Source organism: Psammomys obesus, unplaced genomic scaffold (genome assembly GCF_907164565.1).
Source record: "Psammomys obesus unplaced genomic scaffold, mPsaObe1.curated_primary_1811, whole genome shotgun sequence".
Classification (NCBI taxonomy): domain Eukaryota; kingdom Metazoa; phylum Chordata; class Mammalia; order Rodentia; family Muridae; genus Psammomys; species Psammomys obesus.
The window spans coordinates 2,377,906-2,401,757 of record NW_026587759.1 but is presented as its reverse complement, the minus strand read 5'-3'; the positions used below and the strand labels follow the sequence as shown (position 1 = coordinate 2,401,757).

The following is a 23,852-nucleotide window of genomic DNA, read 5'->3' as shown; positions in this document are numbered from 1 at the left end:
CCTGTTCCTTCATGGTCAAATCTGAAGCAAAGCAGTCCTATGTTAGTTCTGTACTAAGAAATCTGTACTTCTTTCAGGTAAATAGAAAGCTGAGACCAACCCATCCATAAAACCCTTGACCCAAAATCTGTCTTGCCTACAAGATAGAGCAGAGATTGAGAAATGACAAACTAAAGACTGGTCTAACTTGAGACCCACCCCATGGGAAACAGCTAACCCCCGACACTATTAGCAATACTCTGCTATGCTTGCAGACTGAAGCCTAGCATAGCTGTCTTCTGAGAGGCTTCACCCAGCAGCTGATGGAACTAGATGCAGAGACCAAAAATAGGCCAAGCCCGGGTTGCTCTGTGGAAGAGTCGGAGAAAGGATAGAGAGATCCAGAGGGGTCAAGGACACTACAAGAAGACCTACAGAGAAAACTAACCTGGGCCCATGGTGACTCACAGAGTGTGAACCACCAACCTAAGAGCTTGCACAGGCTGGACCTAGCGTCCCTACACATATGTAGCAGATGTGCAGCTTGCCCAGCTTGTGGGTGACCTAACAAAAGGTGTAGGGCTGTCTCTGACTCTGTTGCCTGCCTCTCGATCCCTCTTCCAGAGCTGGGCTGCGTTGTCAGGCCTCATGGGAGAGGGTACACTTAATCCTGCTATGACCTGAGGAGCCAGGGTGGCTTGGGACCCCTTAGGGGCCATCATTCTCTGAGAAGAAGAACAGGGGAGAGTGGGGGGGAGGGGATCTGAGGGTGGGACTGGGAGGAGAGAAGAGAGCGGGTGGGATCAGGCTGTAAAGTGATTAAGTAAATTAAAAAGGCAGCAATGAGACAACAAAAGAAAACTAAAAGAAAAACTTAATGCTTTTTTGTTGATCTTTTCTTTTTCTGTGTTTTTTGTTCTTTTCTGGCTTATTTGTTTTTGCCTGTTTGTTTTCTAAAGAAAGAAAGAAGACATGGAGTAGTAAGGATGAGAAGTGGGAGGATCTGGGAAGAGATGAAGAAGTAGAAACTGTGATTAGAATATATTGTATAATTTTTTTCAATTAAAGAAAAGAAAAAGAAAAACTGTACAGACTTGTCTACAGGCAATCTAGATAGAGGAATTTTCTCATTTGAAGGTCAGACTTCCTAAATGCCTCTAGTTTATGTCAAGCGACATTAGTCAGGACAATTAGATTATAGAATACATGAACGGAAGTATCACCAAATGTTTGTTATAGCTTCCTAACATCTTATATGTTAAAATGCAAACCATAAAATATACTAAATACAAACTCAAGTATTATGATAGGACACTTCCCTAAAATTAAAAGAGAGAGCCTTCATTCTATAATTTTTCACTTTATATCTCTGCCCCTTATCCCCAGCACACCACATTTGACCGTAGCTAAATGGTTAATAGTTTCAAACAAAAGCTCTTATACTGAAAAGGTACATGGCAAACTTTTACAAACAAGAGTCAGTGAAACTAGTTTCTATCAAACTTTGAAGACACATGTAAAGACGATTCAAGCATCAGTAAAGCATTTATTTTATGAATGGTAGGTTTCCTGTACCTGGAATGTTGTATAGAAAGTCCCAGAGCTGTTGTTCCTCCATGTAGCTTGTGAAAACGTGTGCAAATGTTCGTGGAGAAAAGTGACAATGGTACAGAACCTTAAAGATGGCTTCCACCACACTGCAGCTTGCATTCTGGTTATTTTCTATGCCAGTGGCTTGTTCTTGAAAAGAGTGAAAATGCGGGAGTCAGTGAAAGAGAGCATAGTCTTATCAGTTACCCCAGCGTCTTGCTATCACACACACTTGCTCACTATTTGCACTTGAGAAACACCACAGTCTCTGAGGGCTACAGTCATCCAACTTTAAAATTTCAGATGTCTCTGTAGGTTGCTACTGAATAATATCTGTGAGAAGAACCATAAGGCATCATTTCAAGAGGTGAGGACAGTTTTCCTGTATGTCAGAATTCTTTTATCCCTCACGGAAATATTTTTGACTATATTTCTCATTTAAAAATTATAAACACTCAAGAAATTTTTTTTTAATCCAGATAGCTCAGAAAACTAAGAGTACCATGAGAAAATTCACAGGTTCTTTGAAATATGCAATCAATTAGGAAAAACAAATTGTGAATATTTCTTAAATACATTGACACCATTATTTCAGGATGAAGCACATTTTCAGTTTGGTAAGCTCATAGAGCAGGCTGGAAGTGGCTTTGGGTGGCCATTTGTGGAAGAACATTACTGAAAATAAATCTGCCGCAGTATGAATCAGAAATAAGACCGTTTTTGTTCTGAAATTATTTTCCAATTCTCAAGCACCTTGTTCAACCCCAAAAGATTCATTTGCTGTGTCATTTAAATGTGGTTTCCCATTTCCTTTTCTTTCATCCGCCTTGAATGTTGTCCTCTGTAGGACTACGAAATGCTATCTTCAGGGCATGAAAAAGCCACTAAATAATGACCTCACATCAGCTATTGCCACCTACACTGGGCCTGTCTAGTACTGGGACTATCAACCAACACTCACAGGGAGAGTTATGTGGGGACATCCCCTCATAAAGAGAGGGATGCAGGAAAAGAACTTGAAGAGGGGAGAGAGGCCTGACAGGTAAGACAGGGTTACGGTGAGAGTAGTCAATGTACTGTCAACATGCATGGAGTTATCAAAGTACAAATTTAACAAAAGTTGATATTTAAAACATTCACACTACCAGGTGCAGTGGCACCTGTAATCCCAGCACTCGGGGAGGCAGAGGCAGGCAGACCTCTGTGAGTTAGCGGCCAGCCTGGTCGACAAAGTGAGTCTAGGACAGCCAAGGCTACACAGAGAAACCCTATCTTGAAAAACCAAAACAACCAAAAATTCTCATGTATGAGTATGTGTGTGTGTGTGCATGCGTGCCACACTTGGTCATAATACTCTTCCCCAAAGCATAGACTACCGAACAAAATCCCCATTACTCAGTACCACACGAGAGAAACTTCCCTTTATACAATTATCTTTATATCCGTAGATAAATGTAGGTCTCACCCCTCCTCAAAGAATTTTTTCCCCAATGCAGATCAAGAATAAGTACTCTGAAGATCCATAATTAGTCAAAGTGCAGAAAATAGCTCACAGGGGTGTCCAGTTAGTTCATGTAGAATTCAACTCTGCACTCAAGGTTCAGGGAACATGGCGAAAAAGGGATGGAAGGACTGTAAGAGCCAGGAGACCAGCAGCATTTATGTATAAAATTCTCAAACAAAACAAAACAAAACAAAAACCCAAACATAATATTCTTACTACATGCCAGCCACTGGTGCAGATTTGAGTTGTTTCAGCTCCTGGGCAGTCACTATGCAAGCATACATATTTGTTGGTTGATAGGCATACATGAAAGCATGACAGCAAGGTCAGGGTTTGTTACCCTCATTCCTGCTTGGGTCCATTGTCCTATCATAAGTCAGGGTAGCATCCTCTTTCATTCTTAAAAAAAAAAAATGTTTGATTTATGTGAATGGTATTTTGCCTGTATGTATATCTGTGTACCATCTGCATACCTGGTGACTGCTGAGGCCAGAAGAGAACACTGGACACCCTAGAACTGGAGTTAAAGATGGTGTGAGCAGCCATGTGGGTGATGGGAAATTTCTCTCCCCATCTGATAAGGCCTGGCAGGAGAGAGGCATCAAACAGTCTAGATGTGTTTGGGGCTGTGCCTTGGGAAACAGGTAGAAACTATGCCCTTTGTCAAGTGCTCAGTCACAGTGCTTTTCTTTTTCTTTTGATTTGTTTTCTTTAGGTCCTTGGGGTTATTCTTGTGCTCTTTCTCATTCTGTTATCTCTCCAGTCCTTGTAGGAAAAACTCACCTTGGATTCACTTTTTTAACCTACCTCTTGGGGGGCAGGGAGACTCAAGTTATTTTGTTGGCACTTGATTGATGGCAGAGGAACATGAAGGTAATATTTGACAAAGTAGAACTGAGCATACTTAAATTGTTTTGGCATTTAAAAAAATTTATTGTTTGTTTTGAAATGCAGCTACTTGTAAAGCTAATCTTGATGTGGTTCAGGACACTGTACTCTCAAACATGGAGACTTGGCATTTGGGAAAGCAGGAAAGTCATCCTGGTCTCCCTGACCTTTTGTCCTGAAGCAGGGCACAAAAGAATTCCCATTTCCTTTAAAACAGGTCACAAGGCACTATGCAGAGGTGCCCTCATTTCTGAAGACAGGCACATGGGGATGTCTAAACAAGCTTGACTAAGTTGTTGCAGTTAATTACTTCTAGATCACATTCTTTCTCTCCAGTCATTCTCTGAACAACTGTATGCACATCAAAACATTCATGTTGGTCTGCATGGAGAATGGCAGCTCACAGGCACCTGTGATTCCAGTTTAATGGGATCTAACATTTTAGTTTAGCTTCCACAGGTCCATGCATGCAGGAGGTACACATAAACTCGAGCAGGCTGAAATACTCATGGATAAATTAAAAACAAATAAGTAAATTTCTAAAATGTCAGAAATACGCAATCCACCTGTTTCCTTGGTCTTCTTTACTGAAGGCCACTGCAGCAATCTTTATGGTCAACATTGGCTTTTCTTTTCTTACAGGTGCCTCAGCATGAGCCTTGCAATGCGTGAAGAGGGACAGCATTTCTTCTTGCCTGTGCTTGCTTCTTCTCTCCCAAATGCAAGTTTAGTCTTTCTTTCTTTCTTTCCTTCCTTCCTTCCTTCCTTCCTTCCTTCCTTCCTTCCTTCCTTCCTTCCTTCCTTCTACTTTCTTCTGCCTCTGGGTAAGACATTGGTTAATTCACTACACAATTCTTTAGGATTGATGGAAGTGAGCCTAGCCAGCCAGGATGACAGAGCAGACCCAATGAGCTCGATCTACCTAAAGGATCACTGTGCAAACTGTGCAAACAAATATCATTCACACTGTCATTTTCCATCACAATTTTACTCAAGAGAAATTCTCCAATGTGACCAGAATCTACCTTGTCCTAGTCAGTCTTGTTGTCTTCCTTAGATGTGAATCACTCTGGTAATTTTCCCCCACCTCTCATTCTACACACTAGGGAAAGTGTCTGAGGCCACAAACTGAACATGGTTGAACTAATCCAGTGTTTTTGTTTGTTTGTTTTTGTGGTATGCCTGACTGTGGGGACTTTCCTTTGGCCATAATTTCCCTTAAATTAAGACAGAATTTGCCAAGGCAAGACAATCTTGGGTTTTCAGACTAGGTGGTTCTTGGGAAAGTAGGTGCTGGGAGCTGAGGGCATTAGAAGGACTGAAATTCATACTTTAGTATTGGAACTTTTAAAGACATATTCCTTGACCTAGTATGTACCAGTAATGATACCCCATAATAGAACAGCTAGTTTAAATTATACTTCTTTTATCAACATATTATACATTTAAAAAGGAATAAATTTTAAACCAGATAATATTTTTGATAATATTCAAAGGGGCATTTTCACTGTTGATACCATTTTAAATTCTTTTTAAGCACTGAACTTGTTAGTGCTTTGTAAAGGAGGTTTCAGCCCCAGGAGACTGTTTCTGTTGCTAGCACAGATTTACAGCTACATTGTACACCAGAATTTTGCTCTCCAAGGCTGTATAACTTTTACTTTCTACAAGATGTCAGTGAGAAGCTCCTGCTGAGTCACTGAGATGCATTTGGCAGCAACATTATCGAGGAGTATGCCATGAGCTCAGCCATGCTGAATCAACCAGACACCATCAACAGCACTAAACAAAGAAAGAGGCTGAAAGACTCACTTCGAACAGAGATGTTAGATCAAAAATATAAGGATAGAACACACAGAATCAAGAATTAAAAACCCCAAACAGTAGGCCAACATGAGGGTGGGGGTCAATGTCACATAAACACAACTTTATGGAAATACTAAGTTTAAATGTCACAACATAGTTCACTAGGAAAAAAACCAACAAAATAAGATTTGAATCTGATTTGAATAAACAATACTGTATTTAACTCTCACCCTATGGGTCATGTCTTTATTCTCCATCCTGTCTGAGGTCAGCACTCCATGTCCTGAGTCAGCTGAACTTCTTGATTTAAATATCATTTACATATATATATATGTGTATATATATATATATATATATATATGTGTGTATATATATATATACACATATACTTATGAAGCCCGTCCTTCCCACTTTCACAGCACTCAAAACCCTGGGAACTAAGCTTGCTATGCCAGGGACGACAGGTGCATGTTCAGCCTCTAACAGTGCCTCTACTCGACGCCCACCAAATATCATCTTAATATTGAAATCAGTTATAAAATCAAGTGATTAATTTCCAGAGACTCACCCTTTCTAAAAAGAATCACCCCCGAAACTACTGTGTTATCTTTTTAATTCACCTAAAACAAAAGATTATCAGAAAATAATGACCCTTCTTTCCTTTTACAAGGATCATTGAAAAATCAAGTGGAAAATTATCCAATTTCTTTGTATCTGTTTCCCCATTTGTAAAATCATCCTAATAATTCAAGGTTCATAAACGAACTGATATGTTAAATCACACTGAGTTGCTTAGAAGAACCATGCTGTAAAAGTTCATCATAAGAGGATCACTTATAGGATATCACACTACATAATACTGTACATACAATCACATGCAAGTACACTAACTACCAAAGGAGACATATGTTCATGTTAGTCATATAGACATTTTAAGTACCACAAAAAGATGGAATAGAAAATGTTTCAGTCATTGTCAAGCAAGATTGTATCTGATTCTGTGTGGGTGAAACAGCAAAATCCATACTGCTATGTCCCAAACTATTTGTGAAGACTCTCAAGACGTACCAATAGAATTTGAAAAAAAAAAAAACAAAACTTATTTTACGTAGTTCTCATCTCTATGATACCTTGCCAGACATATCGACATCCAAAAAAAGGGCAACTTCATCTTCTACAAGACACTGTTTTATCAGGGCAGGCAGTGCAATTCTGTTTCCCAAGCATCAAACTCAGATCAACATTTAAGACTTTCAGAGCAAGCGTTTTCACCTGCAATGGTCTTCTGCAAGAGCAGCACGTGGACTTATGAGCCATCTCTCAGCCATTCAATAAAAGTGTTAAAGTACATTCTATCTGCATGGTATTTAGTTTGAACCTAGTAAGAAAATGGCAATAAAATGGTGGACTGTCTCTGCCCTTGTGCACCACAAAGTTGCCATGCTGCTCAGCTGTGGGACACCAGAAGCAGGAGCAACATCCCCTGAAACTGTCAATACCAGTGAATTGGAATCTACAGCATTAGCTGTATTGTCAGGCTGGGGTGTCTTACCTTAACAACAAAACTTGACTGGCACAATCATACTCCACCCACCCACCAGCATCACTACCCTCTCCTCTGTAGAGGCAGCCCACCCAGGGTGACAGCTGTTTCTGGGACTATACTGATGTCTTTAGGCATTGTCATTCCCAGAAAAGACCTTGGAAAACACTAGTTTAAAAACACATGCTTCAAATTCAATTAAGAGAACATTGATTAACCAGAGCCCTGCTGTGCAACTGTCATTACTGCAATCATAGCCAATGACAACAGTGTTAGGTGAGCTAAAGCTGACATCCATGATATAAAAAAATATGGAACATGGGTCTTTTCTGACAGATACTATAAAACCTCTATTAGGATGAAGAATTCAAATCTTTCTATCTTCTTCACCTGCGAAGACTTTTACACTGTTGTGCCTGATTCGCAAGACCTCAAAAGACCACTACCAGGAGTCGAGTCCATTGTAAAACACATGAGGATCTTTTTATTACAAGTTACAGCTCGTGTTCACACACCCTCACCGCCAAATCAGTGAGAACTGAGAGCCTCCTGCTCAGGTTAGTTGGGTGATTTAAAGAGTCCAGGCCCTCCCATCATGCCCAAAGCAGGGGCATTCCTGCCTGGCAAGCATCTATTGGTCGAAACACAAAAGGGGATGTTGCCCTTTGAATTGATTGGCTATAGGAAGGCCCCCAAAACCATTAATGGACTGGTGTCCCTTCCTAGGGGAGAGGGGCCCTTTTCCTAGCAACTGTATCTCTAGTGGGCAATAAAGCTAGTTCTTTCCCTCAGGGCATTGAGGCTAGTTCTTCCCTGCAGGGGGCTGGACATGTCTTCACCTGGCTGGCCTTAGTTCAGGCTTGTGCTTTAAACTTTAAAACAATAGCCACTGATTTCTAATTCTTTAGTCTCTCAACACAAATGTTTTAAACTCAATCCTGAAATGTAAAATCTTTGTCAAGCCCTTCACTGCATTCCAGGAATTTAATGGTAAGAGCAGGGCCTCTTTTTCCCTTCCTCCTTCATTTCAGGTTCCCCAACTCAATGCACTGATTAAATGAGATTGGAGCCAAGCTAATGGGGAAAACACAGTCACCAACTGATTTAGAATAAAATCAGATAGTTCAATTCGAGTGGTGTGTTGGGGTTCAGGAATAGCCTCACACTGACTACTCTGACACCACATGCAGAGAGATGGAAGTTTATTGAATGCTTAGCAAAGACTGACTGGTAAGGGACACAGTCTGAATTCAATAACCCTCATGACCCTGAGCCTTTCTCAGAGTGAGTTTTTCTTTTTAAACAAAAACAAAACAAACAAAAACACCCATAGCCAAGTAGAAGAATTAATTCTATTCTAGGTAAATTGTGCCCAGGTAGGCTAGACAAAGCATTTTAAGCTGCTTGGCTGGGAGCTTGGGGGTTTTCCAGTTCCCTATCTTTTCCATGATAAAGGAATAAAATGGGGTATTGTGGTTTAACTCCAACAGAACATACATTTATCTTTAACTAAAGAAGAACACTCAACAAGTATTGAATTGTAAGAAAAAAGCTATTTTTTTATGTCATGTAGGCAAAGCCTGAAAACTTAACTACATTTCAGCTTATGATCAAAATGGAGACTAAAGAAAAAATGGCTTCAGTTATGCTAAAGAAGAAATCAGGTGTCAACAGAGGAGCTACAGTTATGCTAAAAACTACAGTAGGTCTCAACAGAGGCATTATAATTATGCAAAAAGTTAAAGCAGACTTCAACGTGGTAGTCTTTTTCTTTGCAACACACACTTCCCTTCTTTCTTTTTCTTTCTTTCTTTCTTTCTTTCTTTCTTTCTTTCTTTCTTTCTTTCTTTCTTTCTTTCTTTCTTATTTATTTATTACAATTTATTCACTTTGTATCCCTGCTGTAGCTCCCTCATCAACCCCTATGGCACTCCCCTAGTCCACTGACAGGGGAGGTCCTCCTCCCCTTCTATCTGACTGTAGCCTATCAGGTCTCATCAGGATTGTCTGGATCCTCTTTCTCTGGGGCCTAGTTAGGCCATCTCGCCAGGAGCAGGTGATCAAAGAGCCAGCCACTGAGTCCATGTCAGAGACAGCCCATGTTCCCCTTACTAAAATAAAACCCACATGGAGATTGAGCTGCCCATGGGCTACATCTGAGCAGGGGGTTTAGATCCTCCCCATGCATGGTCCTTGGTTGATTCATCAGTCTCTGAAGGACCCCCAGGGCCCAGATTTTTTTGGGGGGGCTCTCTTGTTCTCCTTTTGGAGCGCCTGTCCCCTCCAGGTCTTTCTATCTCCCCCTTCTTTCATAAGATTCCCTGCACTCTGCCCAAAGTTTGGCTATGAGTCTCAGCATCTGCTTGGATACCCTGCAAGTCTCTGAGGAAGGAAAATTGAAGATAATATCAGAAGATGGAAAGATTTCCTATGCTTATGGAATGGTAGGATTAACATAGTGAAAATGGTCATCCTGCCAAAAGCAATCTACAGATTCAATGCAATTCCCATCAAAATGCCAACACAATTCTTTCCAGAAATTGAAAGACCAATTCTCAATTTCATATGGAAAAACAAAAAATCCAGAATTGGTAAAACAATCCTGTACAATAAGAGATCATTTGGAGGTATCTCCATCCCTGATCTCAAGCTGTACTATAGAGCAACAGTAATAAAAACTGCATGGTACTGGCATAGAAACAGACTGGGAGAATCCATGGAATCTAATAGAAGACACATAAATAAACCCACATACTTACCAATACCTGATTTTTGACAAAGAACCCAAAACCATATAATGGAAAAAAAGTATCTTCAACAAATGGTCTAACTGGATGTCTACATGTAGAAAATGCAAATAGATCCATATTTATCACCCTGCACAAAACTAAAGTCAAAGTGAATCAACGACATCACCTTTATTTTTAAGTGTCAATGCAGTACACTTAGAGAAAAAAGAATTACACACTTATTTCTAACAGTGCCAGTGGAATACACTTCAAGACAAAAGAAGTACACTCAGAACGTTTATTTTCAAACAGCAGGAGGGGGGATTTTTAACCTTCTATTTTTCTTGAACCAGACTTCAATGAAGTCTGCTCTGTTTGGGAGTCTGTGGCAACCTGAGAGCCAGATCCTCTCCTTCCTAGAGGAAAGTACTGCTTAACCATCCTGTAGGTAAATGTCTATCTGTTTTAGCCTTTGCCTCAGCTTTCCTATAAATTACAACATGGCCACAGGCATGGAGTGGATAAAAGCCTCTACCTCTCTCTACACATTTGGCCAAACTGTAAATAAATCCATATTATTTCATCAACTTTTGTTTTCTAACATCCTTTTAACAACAGGAAACCTACAGCAGTGGATTTATGTACATAAAAGCCTGTTTGGAGATTCCTAAGGAACAGTCAATATTCTCCTGAGAGGCACCTCCCCATGTGGCTTTAGGGAAGGTAGATAGAAGATGGATTTGGGAAACTGATCTTAGCAGCTGCTGTCCAGTGCTTGCTAGAAGTGATGGCTATCCTTGGCTGTTGACTTGATTACATCTGGAATGAACTAAGACCCATGTGGCTATGAGGGATGTTTTTCTTAATTAAATCATATGAAGAGGGATGTCCAATCCAGACCTTCAGGGTGGGAAGATCCACCCTTACTCTGGGCCACAACTTCCTGCTGTCAGCCTATATAAAGGAAATGGAAGAAGGAACCTTAGCCTCTCTTTGTCTACCTGCTCTCCCCTTGCTAGAAAGTCCATTTCCTCACTGGCTTAGAGCCTACTTCTTGGGAATCTAGCATATCCATCCTTGTGGACTGAACAACTACTGAATTCTTGGACGTTCCATTCATCAATTGCTACTGTTATCCTAGCTAGACCACAGTCTGTAAGATATTCTTATATACATATACAGATATGTACACACACTCACACATGTACGCACATGTGCGTCTACAATATAGGCTATATGTTTTATATAATATATAATACAAATATAATACATATATGATGTGTATGACATATATACACATACATACATACATATCAGACTCTTGCAGACTGACAAAAGCAGAGTTATTTCGGGGCCTCTAGATAAGAAAATGCAGTGAGGCAAGGTACAGAGGGAGCACATATATGAAGCTTTGGACACAAAGAGTGGAAAGGGTTTGATGGGTTTGTGGTACATGTAAGGGAATGTTTGGGTGGGGGTGGTAAATCAAAAGGTCAGCAAACTAGTCCAGTTTCAGTGGCATAAGAACTTGGATGTGCTCCTGCATATGGTCCAGAGTGAGAGAAAAAGGAGTTCTGTTTAGGAAAGTTAACTACTCTGGATTCCAGGGAGGGGATAGAGAGGAATCTGCCCGCTGAGTGCAGTGGTGAGCGCGCTCCCTCGGCGGCTGTGGCGCGGATCTGGAGTCATGCAGTACCCCAGCCATTTTCTCAGCCACGAAGCGATCTCTCCGGCTCTGCAGAATTTATTTATTTTTATTTTATGTGCAATGGTATTTTGCCTGCAGGCTTGTCAGTGTCAGATCTTGGAGTTGTGAGCTGCGATGTGGGTGCTGGGAATTGAACCCTGGTCCTCTCCAAGCAGCCAGTGCTCTGAACCACTGTCCTTGCCATTTTCTAAAATAGTCTTGGCAGGGAAGAAATTTTAACTAAGAGATGCATGGTTTCTTACTCCTCAATTTTCACTTACAATTTTCTTGAACTTTACTTCATGTTGTAAGTAAAAATGATTGTCAGCCACAGGTGTTGGCTTGCTGTCTTGAAGCACTCTTCAAGGTAGACTAAAATTTCAAGTGCTGATCTAATATAATTTCTACTTATTTATTATCTAATTAGGGTTTGCAATTTTAAAATATAACCACCTTCTTCCAGTTCTCTTAGGCATTTCCACCCCTGAATGTTGACACCTTCTAAATAGTGGCACTGTGACTCAACAGCATCATGCAAAAATATTCTTTTACTTAGAATTCCTGAAAGAAACAGATCAGGTTGATAAAGCAGTTCAGCAGTTCCTCTGCTATGACCGCCCAAGACTGCCAGCTTATGCATTTGCTTTCCACCCGTCAGGCAAAACTCAGGTAGGACAAAAGCCCCAGTAAATCTGGCAATGAATGTGTTGTGCTTGGTTTTGTCTGTTTCTTTTGTTTTGTGTTTAGGACAGTCTTGAAATGACAAACTCACCTGAACTTTTCAACAGGATTCTTGGAATGAGGCCGCCTCCATGAAGCAGGGTCTCTAGAAGCAGGTTCTGTTTACAGCACGGCTGGGACAAGAGCAGTTTCGACAAACCCTGGGTGGTCAGCCCTCCAGCTGACGGCGGCCTTTCACATACAAGATAAGACAGAGTAATGAAGGTAATCTGTCTATGAAATTAATAGCCTTAAAGTCCACATGTAACGCCAACCCTTTAAACGTCAATTTCTCCCAGACCACTCTGAAAGCACGTTCATGCTGCTTACTGTAGGGTTGCTCCAGGAAGAAATTACATCTAGTCTCAACTAGCTAAAAGCAAATTAACGCTTGGTAGCCTGCCAAACGCAAAACTGACACAAAATAACCATGTCTATATTTTACAGAACTCTTTCTCTTTTTGTTTCTTGGAGAAAAGAAAACCACTTATGCATTTATTTTGAATGTCTTCATGTGTTTACTCAATAGATGCATAATGGCTGCTATGTATTATTAGCTTCTTATTTGGGGAAAGATGTTCCAGTGAGCTTTTGAATACTTGGAACTTTGCTTTATACTGAAATTGTTGGTAAAACTAAAGGAATTCAAAATCTATGTGAAGTGTCAGCCACAATCTAATTATTTAATAATAAGAAAATTCTTAAATCAACATGCAATTATCAGAATTAATGCTATTACTCACCCTGTGACCTACTTAAGTAGTGTCATCAAAGAGAAATAATTCCAAGATAAACAGGCTTCTGCTTTCTAATCTGTCATCAGTTTTGAGCAGAAAATCAGCTTCCCCAGAGAACTACTTTCATTTACTAGTATATCAGCACTAAATCAGAAAGCAGGAATTATTAATAACATTGTTCAACTTTTCCTTGTAAAATCTCCCAATTTGGATCACCTAAAGGTTATAATAAGAGAGATGAACTTACAATAACAACAAACACAAGGAACAGACCCACCCTGTGGTGGTGGCCACAAGGGCTGTGGAAATAAGTGGCATATAGGGAGGAAAAGGTGTGATCTGGATGGTGTGCAAGCTCGAATGTATGAGGAGCACACACAGCAATGGCGGAGAGAATAGTTTGCTGCACCATTTAGCAATGATTCCCGCAAGTGGGTGGCCACCAGCTAACCAACAGGGAGACTGCTGACCTCTGGCTTTTAAAACCTTGCTTCCCAGGTCTGAAGCAGCAGCATGAGAAAATGCGCATAACTATCAATCTGAAAATTATGCTGGTTTCTCATTCTCAAGCTCAGGCTAGCCCAGAACTCAAAGTCACAGTACAACCCAGTCTTGCCCCAAACTCAAGGCAATCCTCCTGCCTTGAGATCCCAGATAATGGGATTACAAGTATGAAGCATCACATTTGGCTCCAGTTCTTGAGCTTTCTCTCTTCATAGACTGTGGAGGTGGGCTACTGGAACCTGTGCCCTAACAAGGTCACGGCACCAATGTAATACCATATAATTTATAAGCCATGCTACAGATCTCATACAAAGGGAGAGAGAGAGACAGTGGGGGAGAATAGGAGAAGCGAGAAAGGGGGAATGGGTGGGTGGTGGCCAGGAGAGAAAGTCATAGAGAGAGAAACCCAAAGAGAGCCAGAGAGAGAGAGAGAGAAGGAACAGGGTAGCAGGCAGGTTATGCCCTGTGCACCTGGTGCAGGTGATAACATAAAACACAGGTGGTGATAGAGGACGCTGCTAGGACCCTGAAGGCTCCCGAGGGCAGGCCAGTTGAATTGTCTGCACCCCAACATGGCAGCCACTGTTGCAGGCTGGGCTTTCTCAGTTACAGTGGCAGAAACAGAAATGCTTCACATTGCCTTTCATGCCTCTGGGTATTTGCACCCATCCAACATTGGCCTTGACATGCTGCCAACAATGGGGGAAATATTTGTGTTGCTCCCAAATTCAAATGTTTACACTTTAATTACAATGGGGAATCATCTGAAGATGAGGTCCCTTCAGGAGAATGTGGGGCCAGGAGGTGGAAATGTCATGAATAGGATTAGAGCTCTTTGGCCATGAAAATGGAAGAATTTGCATGTTACTAACCTGGATGAAGGCCTTCACCCAGAACCTGACTGCTAGTTCCCTCACACCACGCATCCAGAAAACTCTGTATGACTCTTCACATTTACATTGATCCTACCCATTTATCCTGGCTAGTTTTAGTCAACTTGAGGCAAGCTGAGTCACCTGTAAGGAGAAAGATTCAAAGGAGAAACTGTCTCCATAAAACCGGGCTGTAGGTAAGCCTGTAGGGATCTTCTTACTGATTGTTGTGGGAGGGTCCAACCCACTGTAGGTGGTGTCACAACCCTGGGATAGAGCTTATGGGTTATGTAAGAGAGCAGGCTGAGCAGGCCAGGAGGAGCAAGGGAGTAAGCAGCATCCCTCCAGGATCCTGCCTGGCTTGAGTTTCTGTTCTAACTTCCTTGGATGAAAAACTATGATGTAGAAGCATAAGCCAAATCAACTCTTTTCTTCCCAGTTGGCTCTTGTTGTGGTGCCTCATCACAGCAACAGTAACTCTAAGACAGCACCCTTAACTTGTAGAAATAGTCCACTTTCCCTGGAAACTCTTCACTGAGTGTTTCTCTTCAGAGTGGCCTCTACATTAAATAATTTAGGACACGCTTACACATTTCAGCACTTATTATTTCATCAACTAAAATTTTATCTCTGCGTCTAGACTCAAGTGTCTTGAGGATAGTAGTTTTATATTACCCAAAGCTTCTACCACTGCATCTTGCAAATGTTAGCTGACTTTGCTGATTGACTGATTTGATTTCTTAGCATGCAAACGCATAGACAAAGGAAAAAAATTGAATTTACAGCAAAAGAGAGCAAAGAGAGAGAAGGATCGACAATACAAATAAAAACATTTAAAGCATCTTCTAGCTTGGCATCAGAAACATTTCACAACTTCATGATACACAAAGTTCTCCACTCTACTTTGATCCAATTCAAGCTCCCTTATGATGATCTGACAACTGGAAGCAAGACCATTTCCTTGGGCACTGGGGCAACGGTAGGGAGGGAAATTCCTGCCATGGGTGGCTGATGAAGAAGAGCCAAGCAACTTAATTCTCAGACTAGAGAAGTCGAGGCTGTGACTTCTGAGTCACTTGCCACTCACTGTGTTGGCTCTTAGCAGAGTTTCTAAAAGGTTCCAAAAGACATCAAGGCCTTCCTGAACCTTGGCTTCTGTGTTGGGAGAGGCCCTGCAGGGGCGGATAGATGAAGAGCAGCTGGGTGGGAATGGGCTGCAAGTGTCCTCCGATTGCAAATCTTTCTTATCTACATATTGCGTTTGCGGTAATGACACAGCCAAAGGCTGTTTTACTAGAATACATAGAGAGGGTCTTGGACAGACAGCTGGAAGATGACAGGAGCAAGATCATGGTGGGGAGCTGACTTCAAAGTGGGATTCTGTATCTGTTGAAGAGTTTAAAACAGAAGAGTTTTCTCTTGTGTTTGTAGAGTAAAAAAAAAAAAATGAAACTGATTGGAGATGAATTTAGCTGAGTCCCTTGGTCATAAAAAAATAATTGCATTGGACATAAGAGAAGACAAGTAACAGGACAGGAGCCTACCACAGAGGGCCCCTGAAAGACTCTACCTAGCAGTGTATCAAAGCAGATACTAAGACTTATAACCAAACCTGCAGCAGAGTGCAGGGAACCATATGAAGGAAGAAGGAGTTAGTATGACATGGAAAGGATAGGAACTCCACAAGGACCAAATATATCTGGGCACAGGGGTCTTTTCTGAGACTGACACTCCACCAAGGACCATATATGGATATAACCTAGAACCTCTGCTCGGATATAGCCCGTGGTAGCTCAGTAACCAATTGGTTTCCCATAGGAAGGGGAACAGGGACTATTTCTGACAGGAACTCAATGGCAGGCTCTTTGACCTCCCCACCCCTACAAGGGAGGAGCAGCCCTGCTAGGCCACAGAGGAGGACTTTGCAGCCAGTCCTGAAGATACCTGATAAAACAGGGTCAGATGCAAGGGGAGGAGGAGTCCCAATCAGTGGACTTGGAAAGGGGCAGGGAGAAGCTGAGGGAGGGAGGGCTTGGGAGGGAATGAAGGAGTGGGATACAGCTGGGATACAGAGTTAATAAAATGTAACTGATAATAAAAAAATAATAATTGAATGCCACTTCATTTTAATTTATCTGAATACCTGGTTATTAATAAAATCCCTCTTTTAACAGATGGAACGCTGTTCACTGAAATGCACCTCAATTCTTGGATCTTTCAACTTATCACAGATTCTGAAATGTACAGTAGAATGAATCACTATGGGGAAAAATAAAATAGTACAAACATTCCTCAGTCCCCAAGCTCTGAGTAATGAATGCACTGAGGAGTCTGCGGGGCATATGGAGAAGCATATGTTCACTCATCCTCCGAGCTGGTAGAACTGGGAAAGTGAGAGAAGTCTAAAGAACGTAGACAGAAAGGGAAAATTCATGTATGGGGGGGGGGGGGCGTGTGTGTGAGTGTGTGTGTGTGTACGTGTATGTATCAAATGTGTATATGTCAAATTCTACTATGACATACAGAAGAGAACAAAAATTTACAAATCCATCAAAACTCATACATTTTATTCTGGAAGACAGAATAAATTTATGGTTGGATTGTACTAAAATACTGTGTTCCTAGGCCATGGATTGGCCAAAAACATTTCTCAAATAAAGAAGTAATAGAGTTCAATTTTTATTTTTCGATGGAAATTACAATTTTTTTTTCATGGGATAAGCATGCAGCCTTTCAGTTCTACTTTAGCTGTATGAGTATAACGTAGCTCATTTATAATTTCTCTAATTTCTTATACATGCTCATAGATTTAAAAAAAAATCAGTAAACTCACCCTACTCCTAGAGCACACATTTTCTAACTTTCAACTTTACTGTAAAGCCCAGACCACGAGGAGCTTCTGCATCACCCTCAGGCAATGAAATGAGCTGGATCTCGCCCAGGTTTTAGGACTGGAAGTTAATATATCCTACCAAACATGTATCTCGGAGAAACAACTACTCGATGGTGGAACAAGCTGAGGAATGCACAGGTTATGGCTGCATCCGGCCCTGTCAGGCACTGTTTTCTATGGTGTTGATACCAACCAATGCACAGGTACAGGCCTTAGGAGGTGAAGGCTTGAGTCTCTTTTTCAGAAGGTCATGGTTATCTACTGGGCATGCTCAGCCTGACATCCCCAGGGCCTCAATTCTATACATTCTGTGGGAGAAAAAGCCCAACACTTCTGGTGAAATGGTGTAGGATCAGAAGAAGCCCTGAGTAAGCATATCAGAAGCAGACAAATTTCAGAGTGAGTGTGTGCTGCTGGCATGACCACAATGATCCCAGTACCTCAGACCTGTGGGAATTGCCAAAGCCTTACTCAGTCTGAGTGGGAATATTGACAGTATATGCAGAAACTATGAACCACAGCTTCTTGTAGCCTGAGACTGTTCTGTCACAGAGGCCTTCCACAGAGATTACCTAAGCCTAACTCCTTGTTTAGCTGTATACCATGTACCTGGCTCCTTATTCAGCTGTACACAATAAACCCATCTTGTCACTTCAAGTGTATAAAATAAACACACTGAGTCTCCCAGTGTATATCAACAAGAGCTTACAGTTCATCTGATCCTAGTTTTTTAGAACACATATGTTTGTCTGTCTTCATTCCCTCATTCCCCAATTAACCTCTGAGGATGAAGGTCTTCATTACTCCGCTGGGAAAGAAACATCAGTCAGCAGACATGATGAACTGTGATGATATCGGTCATCACTTGCAAATTTGGAAAAAAAAAATCCACTGAAACAGGAACTACTCTATTTGTCTTAAGTGTGGAGATTAAGGCAGTTTCTCTGTATAGCCCTGGTTGTCTCAGAACTTGCTCTGTCTTAGAACCAGGTTAGCCTCCCTCAAATTCCGCCTCTGCCTCCTGAATGCTAGAATTAAAGGAGAACACCACCAGGCCTTGCTAAACTAACTTTCTTTTAACTTCCTTCCTTCCTCCTTTCCTTTCTCCTTTTACAAGTTGTGACCAGCCTTCATCATGAAGAATCAATGATAGGACTCAGAGAACTTAACATGGGTTAAGAGAACTTAACATGAGCTATGGTGAAGAGACATTTAGAAAGCTAATGACTCTATATTTCTTGTGTTTATTTCTTTGCTTGTGCTAGATGGATCAAAGGGAAGAAATGCATACAGCCTTAATTTCCCTAACTTTTAGGCAAGATAGGATATAATGGCAGGAAATTAAAACTCCTAGCAAAGAGCTAGGGAAAGTAATTTAGTTGGTAGAGCACTTGCCTAGCATGCACAACTCCAAGTTTAATTCCCAGCACCTCATGAACCAGGTACAGAAACCTGTAATCTCACTGTATAGACAGGAGTGGGGATGAACATGTAACCTCAGAACTTGGGAGGACTGGAAATGTATGGTCATCTGCTACACAGCAAGCTCAGGGTCATTTTGGGATACATGAAATCTTTTCTACAAAAAACTCCCAATCAAGGACTGACGCTGGTAGTTGTTCGGTATGCTTCAGAATCCTAATAACTGCAACTGTGTTTTTTGCACTGGCTTTTAAATTCCTAACCCTAAATCTCACAGGTTCCCACCCACAGACAAAAATAAAAAACAAAACAAAACACACAAAAACCTACAGGCAATCAAGAAGTTCATAGAGCGGAGGGAATTATGCTTCCCAGGGAAGGGCTCCCTGATTTTTATTCAGTACTAAGTGGTCGACCCTAAATCCATATGCATACAAGTAACACTAAATGGACTGAGCAGGTTGTATTTATATGCTTAGGTACACACACACACCACCACCACCAACAACAACAATAACAATTAAAGAAAAAGAGTCAATGATTTCTATGGAAAATGGATGGGTACATGCATGGGAAGGTTAAAAAATACCCCTCCCCAGGCTTATGCTCAGGCACTCCTTCAACAGCTGACTTTAGCAAAGCTCTCTGCTTCACTGTCTCTTTCTTTCCCAGTGTTCCCTCCTCTTAGAAAACACACTACTTTCACTTGTATCTTTGTAGCGGGGTCTGTTTCTTAAGAATATTCAGTTGGTATGTGTATGAAAATACTTACTATACAGTAAGTATAGTATCTAGGTTAAGTATCTCAATCCCTGTTTTAAGAGTAGTGAATAAGCACGCCAAGACATTTAGTTAATAGATGTGGCGGCCTTAAATCCAGGCCCTTTGCCTTTAGACGCATGCGCATTCATTTAGTTCATGTTGTCACCCACTAACCTTGATGGATATTTGGGGGTAGAAGATGTTTGGCTCCATTCAAACCTCCTGATAGAAGATACCAAGCTTTTAACCCCAAATTGAGTTTGGTCTTAGGGCTATGTCCCAAATTGGAGCCATGTTACTTAAGATACAGGGAATGATTTCAACCAGATGGTTTCTGGCATGTATCACTGGGACAAATTTATGCCAGAAAGCATAAGGTACATTATTCAGAGAACAAAGTCAAGAACATAACTCCAGACAAGCTGAGGGTCATAACCCTGATGGGGGAGCAGAAGCAAGTCCAGAAGCAGAAGGAAGTCCCAGCATTATGACATTACTCTTCATTTTCCATAACATGTCTTTCAAAATCTTTACAAGAAACAAAGGAAAGTTTTAAAGTCATCTGTTGTCTTTCTCCAAGAAGATAACTTTAATACCTGAGAAAAAAGTCATGGAAATTAAAAACCCAAAATATATTTTTTTTACCACTTTATCCAAAAGTATAAAAAATTCATGTAGTTAGCACTGAAAATATTTTCAAATAGTTGACACCTGATGAGTATGGCTAAATCTCTGTAGTATTCACAATTAAAGATGAAGTAGACACTGGGTGATTCATCCATATTTTTATATATAAAACTTGCTTTGATCTTCAAGCTTAAGGGTTGCAGTAGTACACCTCCACTCCGGTGTATGTGGTGCTGGGAATTAAACTTGGGGTTTGTGCACAATAAGAAAAAAACTCTACCAAGTATATTCCCTAGCTCTTCTCTCTCTATGGGTTTAAATTACCTGACATTATAGCCAATATTGTATAAAAATTAAGGAAATTCAAGTTGCAATCATCTCTTTTTCTTTCGTCCATCTAGCATGAACCAAGAGGTAAAGAGAAAGTAGAGTAATCAACAAGTGTTTTTAATGTTAAATAATTTTAATATTTTAAATAATCTGTTTCATCCATGAGTTTAGGGGTCTCTCTGAAGTCCTAATATAGCCGAGAATCAGGAACAGTACACATTTTTAGGAGCCAAGCCATCTCTCCGCAGTTAATGACTATTTACCAGTCCCTGACCACCAGATACGATCCTATTACTAGGACTTCCAAAGAGGTTTTGTCTAACATCACACGTCTGATAAGTGTGGACATCCGGGGGCGGGGAGGGAAGTGTTCAATTTTCTTTCCATATCACCACCCTTGTAGCAGAGCCTTTTAACATGTTTAGATAATTGATAAAGTCTGCCACTTTCTGAAACAGATAGCTCTTTACTGATCAGTTGTCATGAATGGCTGCCTGGTGGATATTTAATGGGTTGAGTGGCTTGGAGGCACGTGGCTCATTTAATTCTCATAACCCTGCCTTGAAAATATCCTGGAAGAAGATGCTTTTGATGGAGAAAATTAACACTACTTTTGCATGGAGCGTTTAAGTATATAATAAGATTATATAATACTTATGCCTCAACTTCCTCATCAAAACATAAAATGAAACTGAAGCTCCTATACGTTAACTTATTTTCCAAGGTCACAAGACCAGACAAGTATAGAAGACACATTTGTTTATTGTGAAAACCTGTGGATATCTGTATGATCACAGTACAGCTTGAATTTCTGTATTAGTCACATATTTTAAGTCATATTAGTAACGGAAATATGAACCTTAAGATTAACCTGTCTATCTCTCTATGTATCCATCCATCCATCCGTCCATCTAATGTTCCTAGTTCAGCTGACATTTGTAGTTCTTTTAGTGACTACCACAGATACTAACTTTGCCTTTGAAAATCTTTTCAAAGATGCAGCTATTTGTCCATCCATCCTCTGGAGCAGCTATGTAAAAGATCTCAGAGCTTCTTCCCTGGTTGGCTCTGTAATTACACTTGGCATCTCAGAATACAAACTCTCTCAGCATTTTTCCTCAGTGCTGTGTAAAAGCTTGCCAGCAATAGCTAGGAGAGTCTTAAAATATTTTGTATTAAAATATACTTACATAATTTCCCCCATTACTACCCCAGGAGACAACTTTTGTTCTCCTCTTTAGATGTCCTCTTCTAAGAATAATACAACCAGCTTTTCAAAATCACACTTTCCATACCTGAGATCAACCACACATCAAATACTAGGAATATTTCATATTGCAGTAACAAATACATTACTACTTTGAACTAATGTGCTCATTCAGTCACTCAGTCAGTCATTCAACTAATATATACTAGCTCACTTTTAGACCAGAGACACAGAAGAATATGCAATTATGGGTTTTGGAAAACAGTTCATGCATATGGTAAATGATTATATAAATAAAAATAAAAATACAGTTACAGAAACTGAACAGAGGAAAGGGAAACTAAAATATAGCAAAAAAAAAAAAACCTAAAAATCTTTGGGGTTATTGAAAAGCTTCCCTACAAAAGTCATAGCTGAGCTGAGACATGAAGGTGAGTGGGTATTCATTCATTAAATAAAGATGAAGAGGTGCGAGGAAATGGAAGAATGGCATGACAAGAAAAGGTGGAAAGGAGCATAGTTCACATTGTGATGGTTGTCAGGGAGTTTGGAGATGAGAGAAAAATGGCCCACATGTATGTGACTTTTGTACACCAAGCTTTGTGTGTGTGTGTACACATACATATGTATGTTATACACTGGAAGACTTTAAGTCATGGGTATGAAATAATAAAATTGGAGTTAAGAAAAATTAGTTTCTGTTTAAAAATATGGCTATAATTTAGAAAATAATGAAAATGAAAGTTAATTCATAAATTAGAGAAAACCTGCACATTGAAGTTCGAGGTGTAGTTAAGTGGTACATTCTTTCCTGGCATGGGCCAGGCTCACCACCATGAAGAAAAAACAAAGCGAGGGTGTCATTGCAGTCATTGAAATAATGGTGAGAGATATTATGTTGGTTTGGGCTAAGATGAAGGTGGCTTTACAGATGGTAGATCAAAGGTTTAAGATCCTGGATACTTAGCAATAGGATAGAAATGTAGGAGAAAAAAAAAAACTCTCGAGGCTCCTAAGGATTCTGCCTAACTAAGTGAGCTCACCATTAGCTAAGACAGGCTGGAGAGACGAGGATCTTTTGGGTTGGATGCTGTCTATAGTCTCCAAGTACAAGATTCAAGAAAATGTTCATGTATATTGACATCTATGAGTGTACAGTCTTTGGAGAGACTATAATTGCTTTTAGTAGAAGGAAGTACGAGAGAACTAAGGAGGCCACAGAGACCACAGCATCACTCTTTAAAAGTTACAAGGCAGGGGTTCTAGGTTATCTCCATGCATAGTACTTGGTTGGAGTATGAGTCTCAAGAAAGACTCCTGTGCTCAAATTTTTTGGTTCTGTTGCTCTCCTTGTGGACCTCCTGTCCTCTCCAGATCTAACTACTATTTCCCACTTCTTTCATAAGATTCCCTGAATTCTGCCCAAAGTTTGGCCATAAGTCTCAACATCTGCTTTGATGGTCTGCAGGGCAGAGCCTTTCAGAGGCCCTCTGTGGGAGGCTCCTACCTTGTTTCCTGTTTTCTTTTTCTGGTGTCCATCCTCTTTGCCTTTCAGAGTGGGGATTGAGCATTTTAGTCAGAGTCCTCTCTCTTGATTAGTTTCTTTAGGTACACAGATTTTAGTAGGTTTATCCTATATTATAAGTCTATATGAGTGAGCATATACAGTTCAGTGTCCAAGTGTGTTCCATAGTAATTGGAACAGGGACTGCTTCTGACATGAACTGATTGGCCTGCTCTTTGATCACCTCCCCCTGAGGGGGGATCAGCCTTACCAGGCCACAGAGGAAGACAATGCAGCCACTCCTGATGAGACCTAACAGACTAGGATCAGAAGGAAGAAAAAGAAACCCTCCCCTACCAGTGGACTTGGGGAGGGGCATGTGTGGAGAAGGGGGAGGAAGGGAGAGATTGGGAAGGGAGGAGGGAGGGAACTAGAGGGGGGATACAAAGTAAATAAAGTATAATAAAAGAAAGAAAGAAAGAAAGAGAGAGAGAGAGAGAGAGAAAGAAAGAAAGAAAGAAAGAAAGAAAGAAAGAAAGAAAGAAAGA

General features: G+C 40.7%; 1 protein-coding gene across 3 annotated transcripts in view; it reads right to left on the bottom strand.

The window, feature by feature from the left end:
* Kiaa0825 (KIAA0825 ortholog) overlaps positions 1–23,852 on the bottom strand; it is a 406,282-nt gene that overhangs the window by 230,420 nt on the left and 152,010 nt on the right. For all 3 annotated transcript variants that reach the window (XM_055604019.1, XM_055604021.1, XM_055604022.1), the window contains 2 exons: positions 12,499–12,638; positions 1,555–1,719 (listed from right to left, as the gene is read on the bottom strand). In XM_055604019.1, the coding sequence (XP_055459994.1) occupies positions 1,555–1,719; positions 12,499–12,638 (305 nt within the window). The remainder of the gene's footprint in view (positions 1–1,554; positions 1,720–12,498; positions 12,639–23,852) is intronic.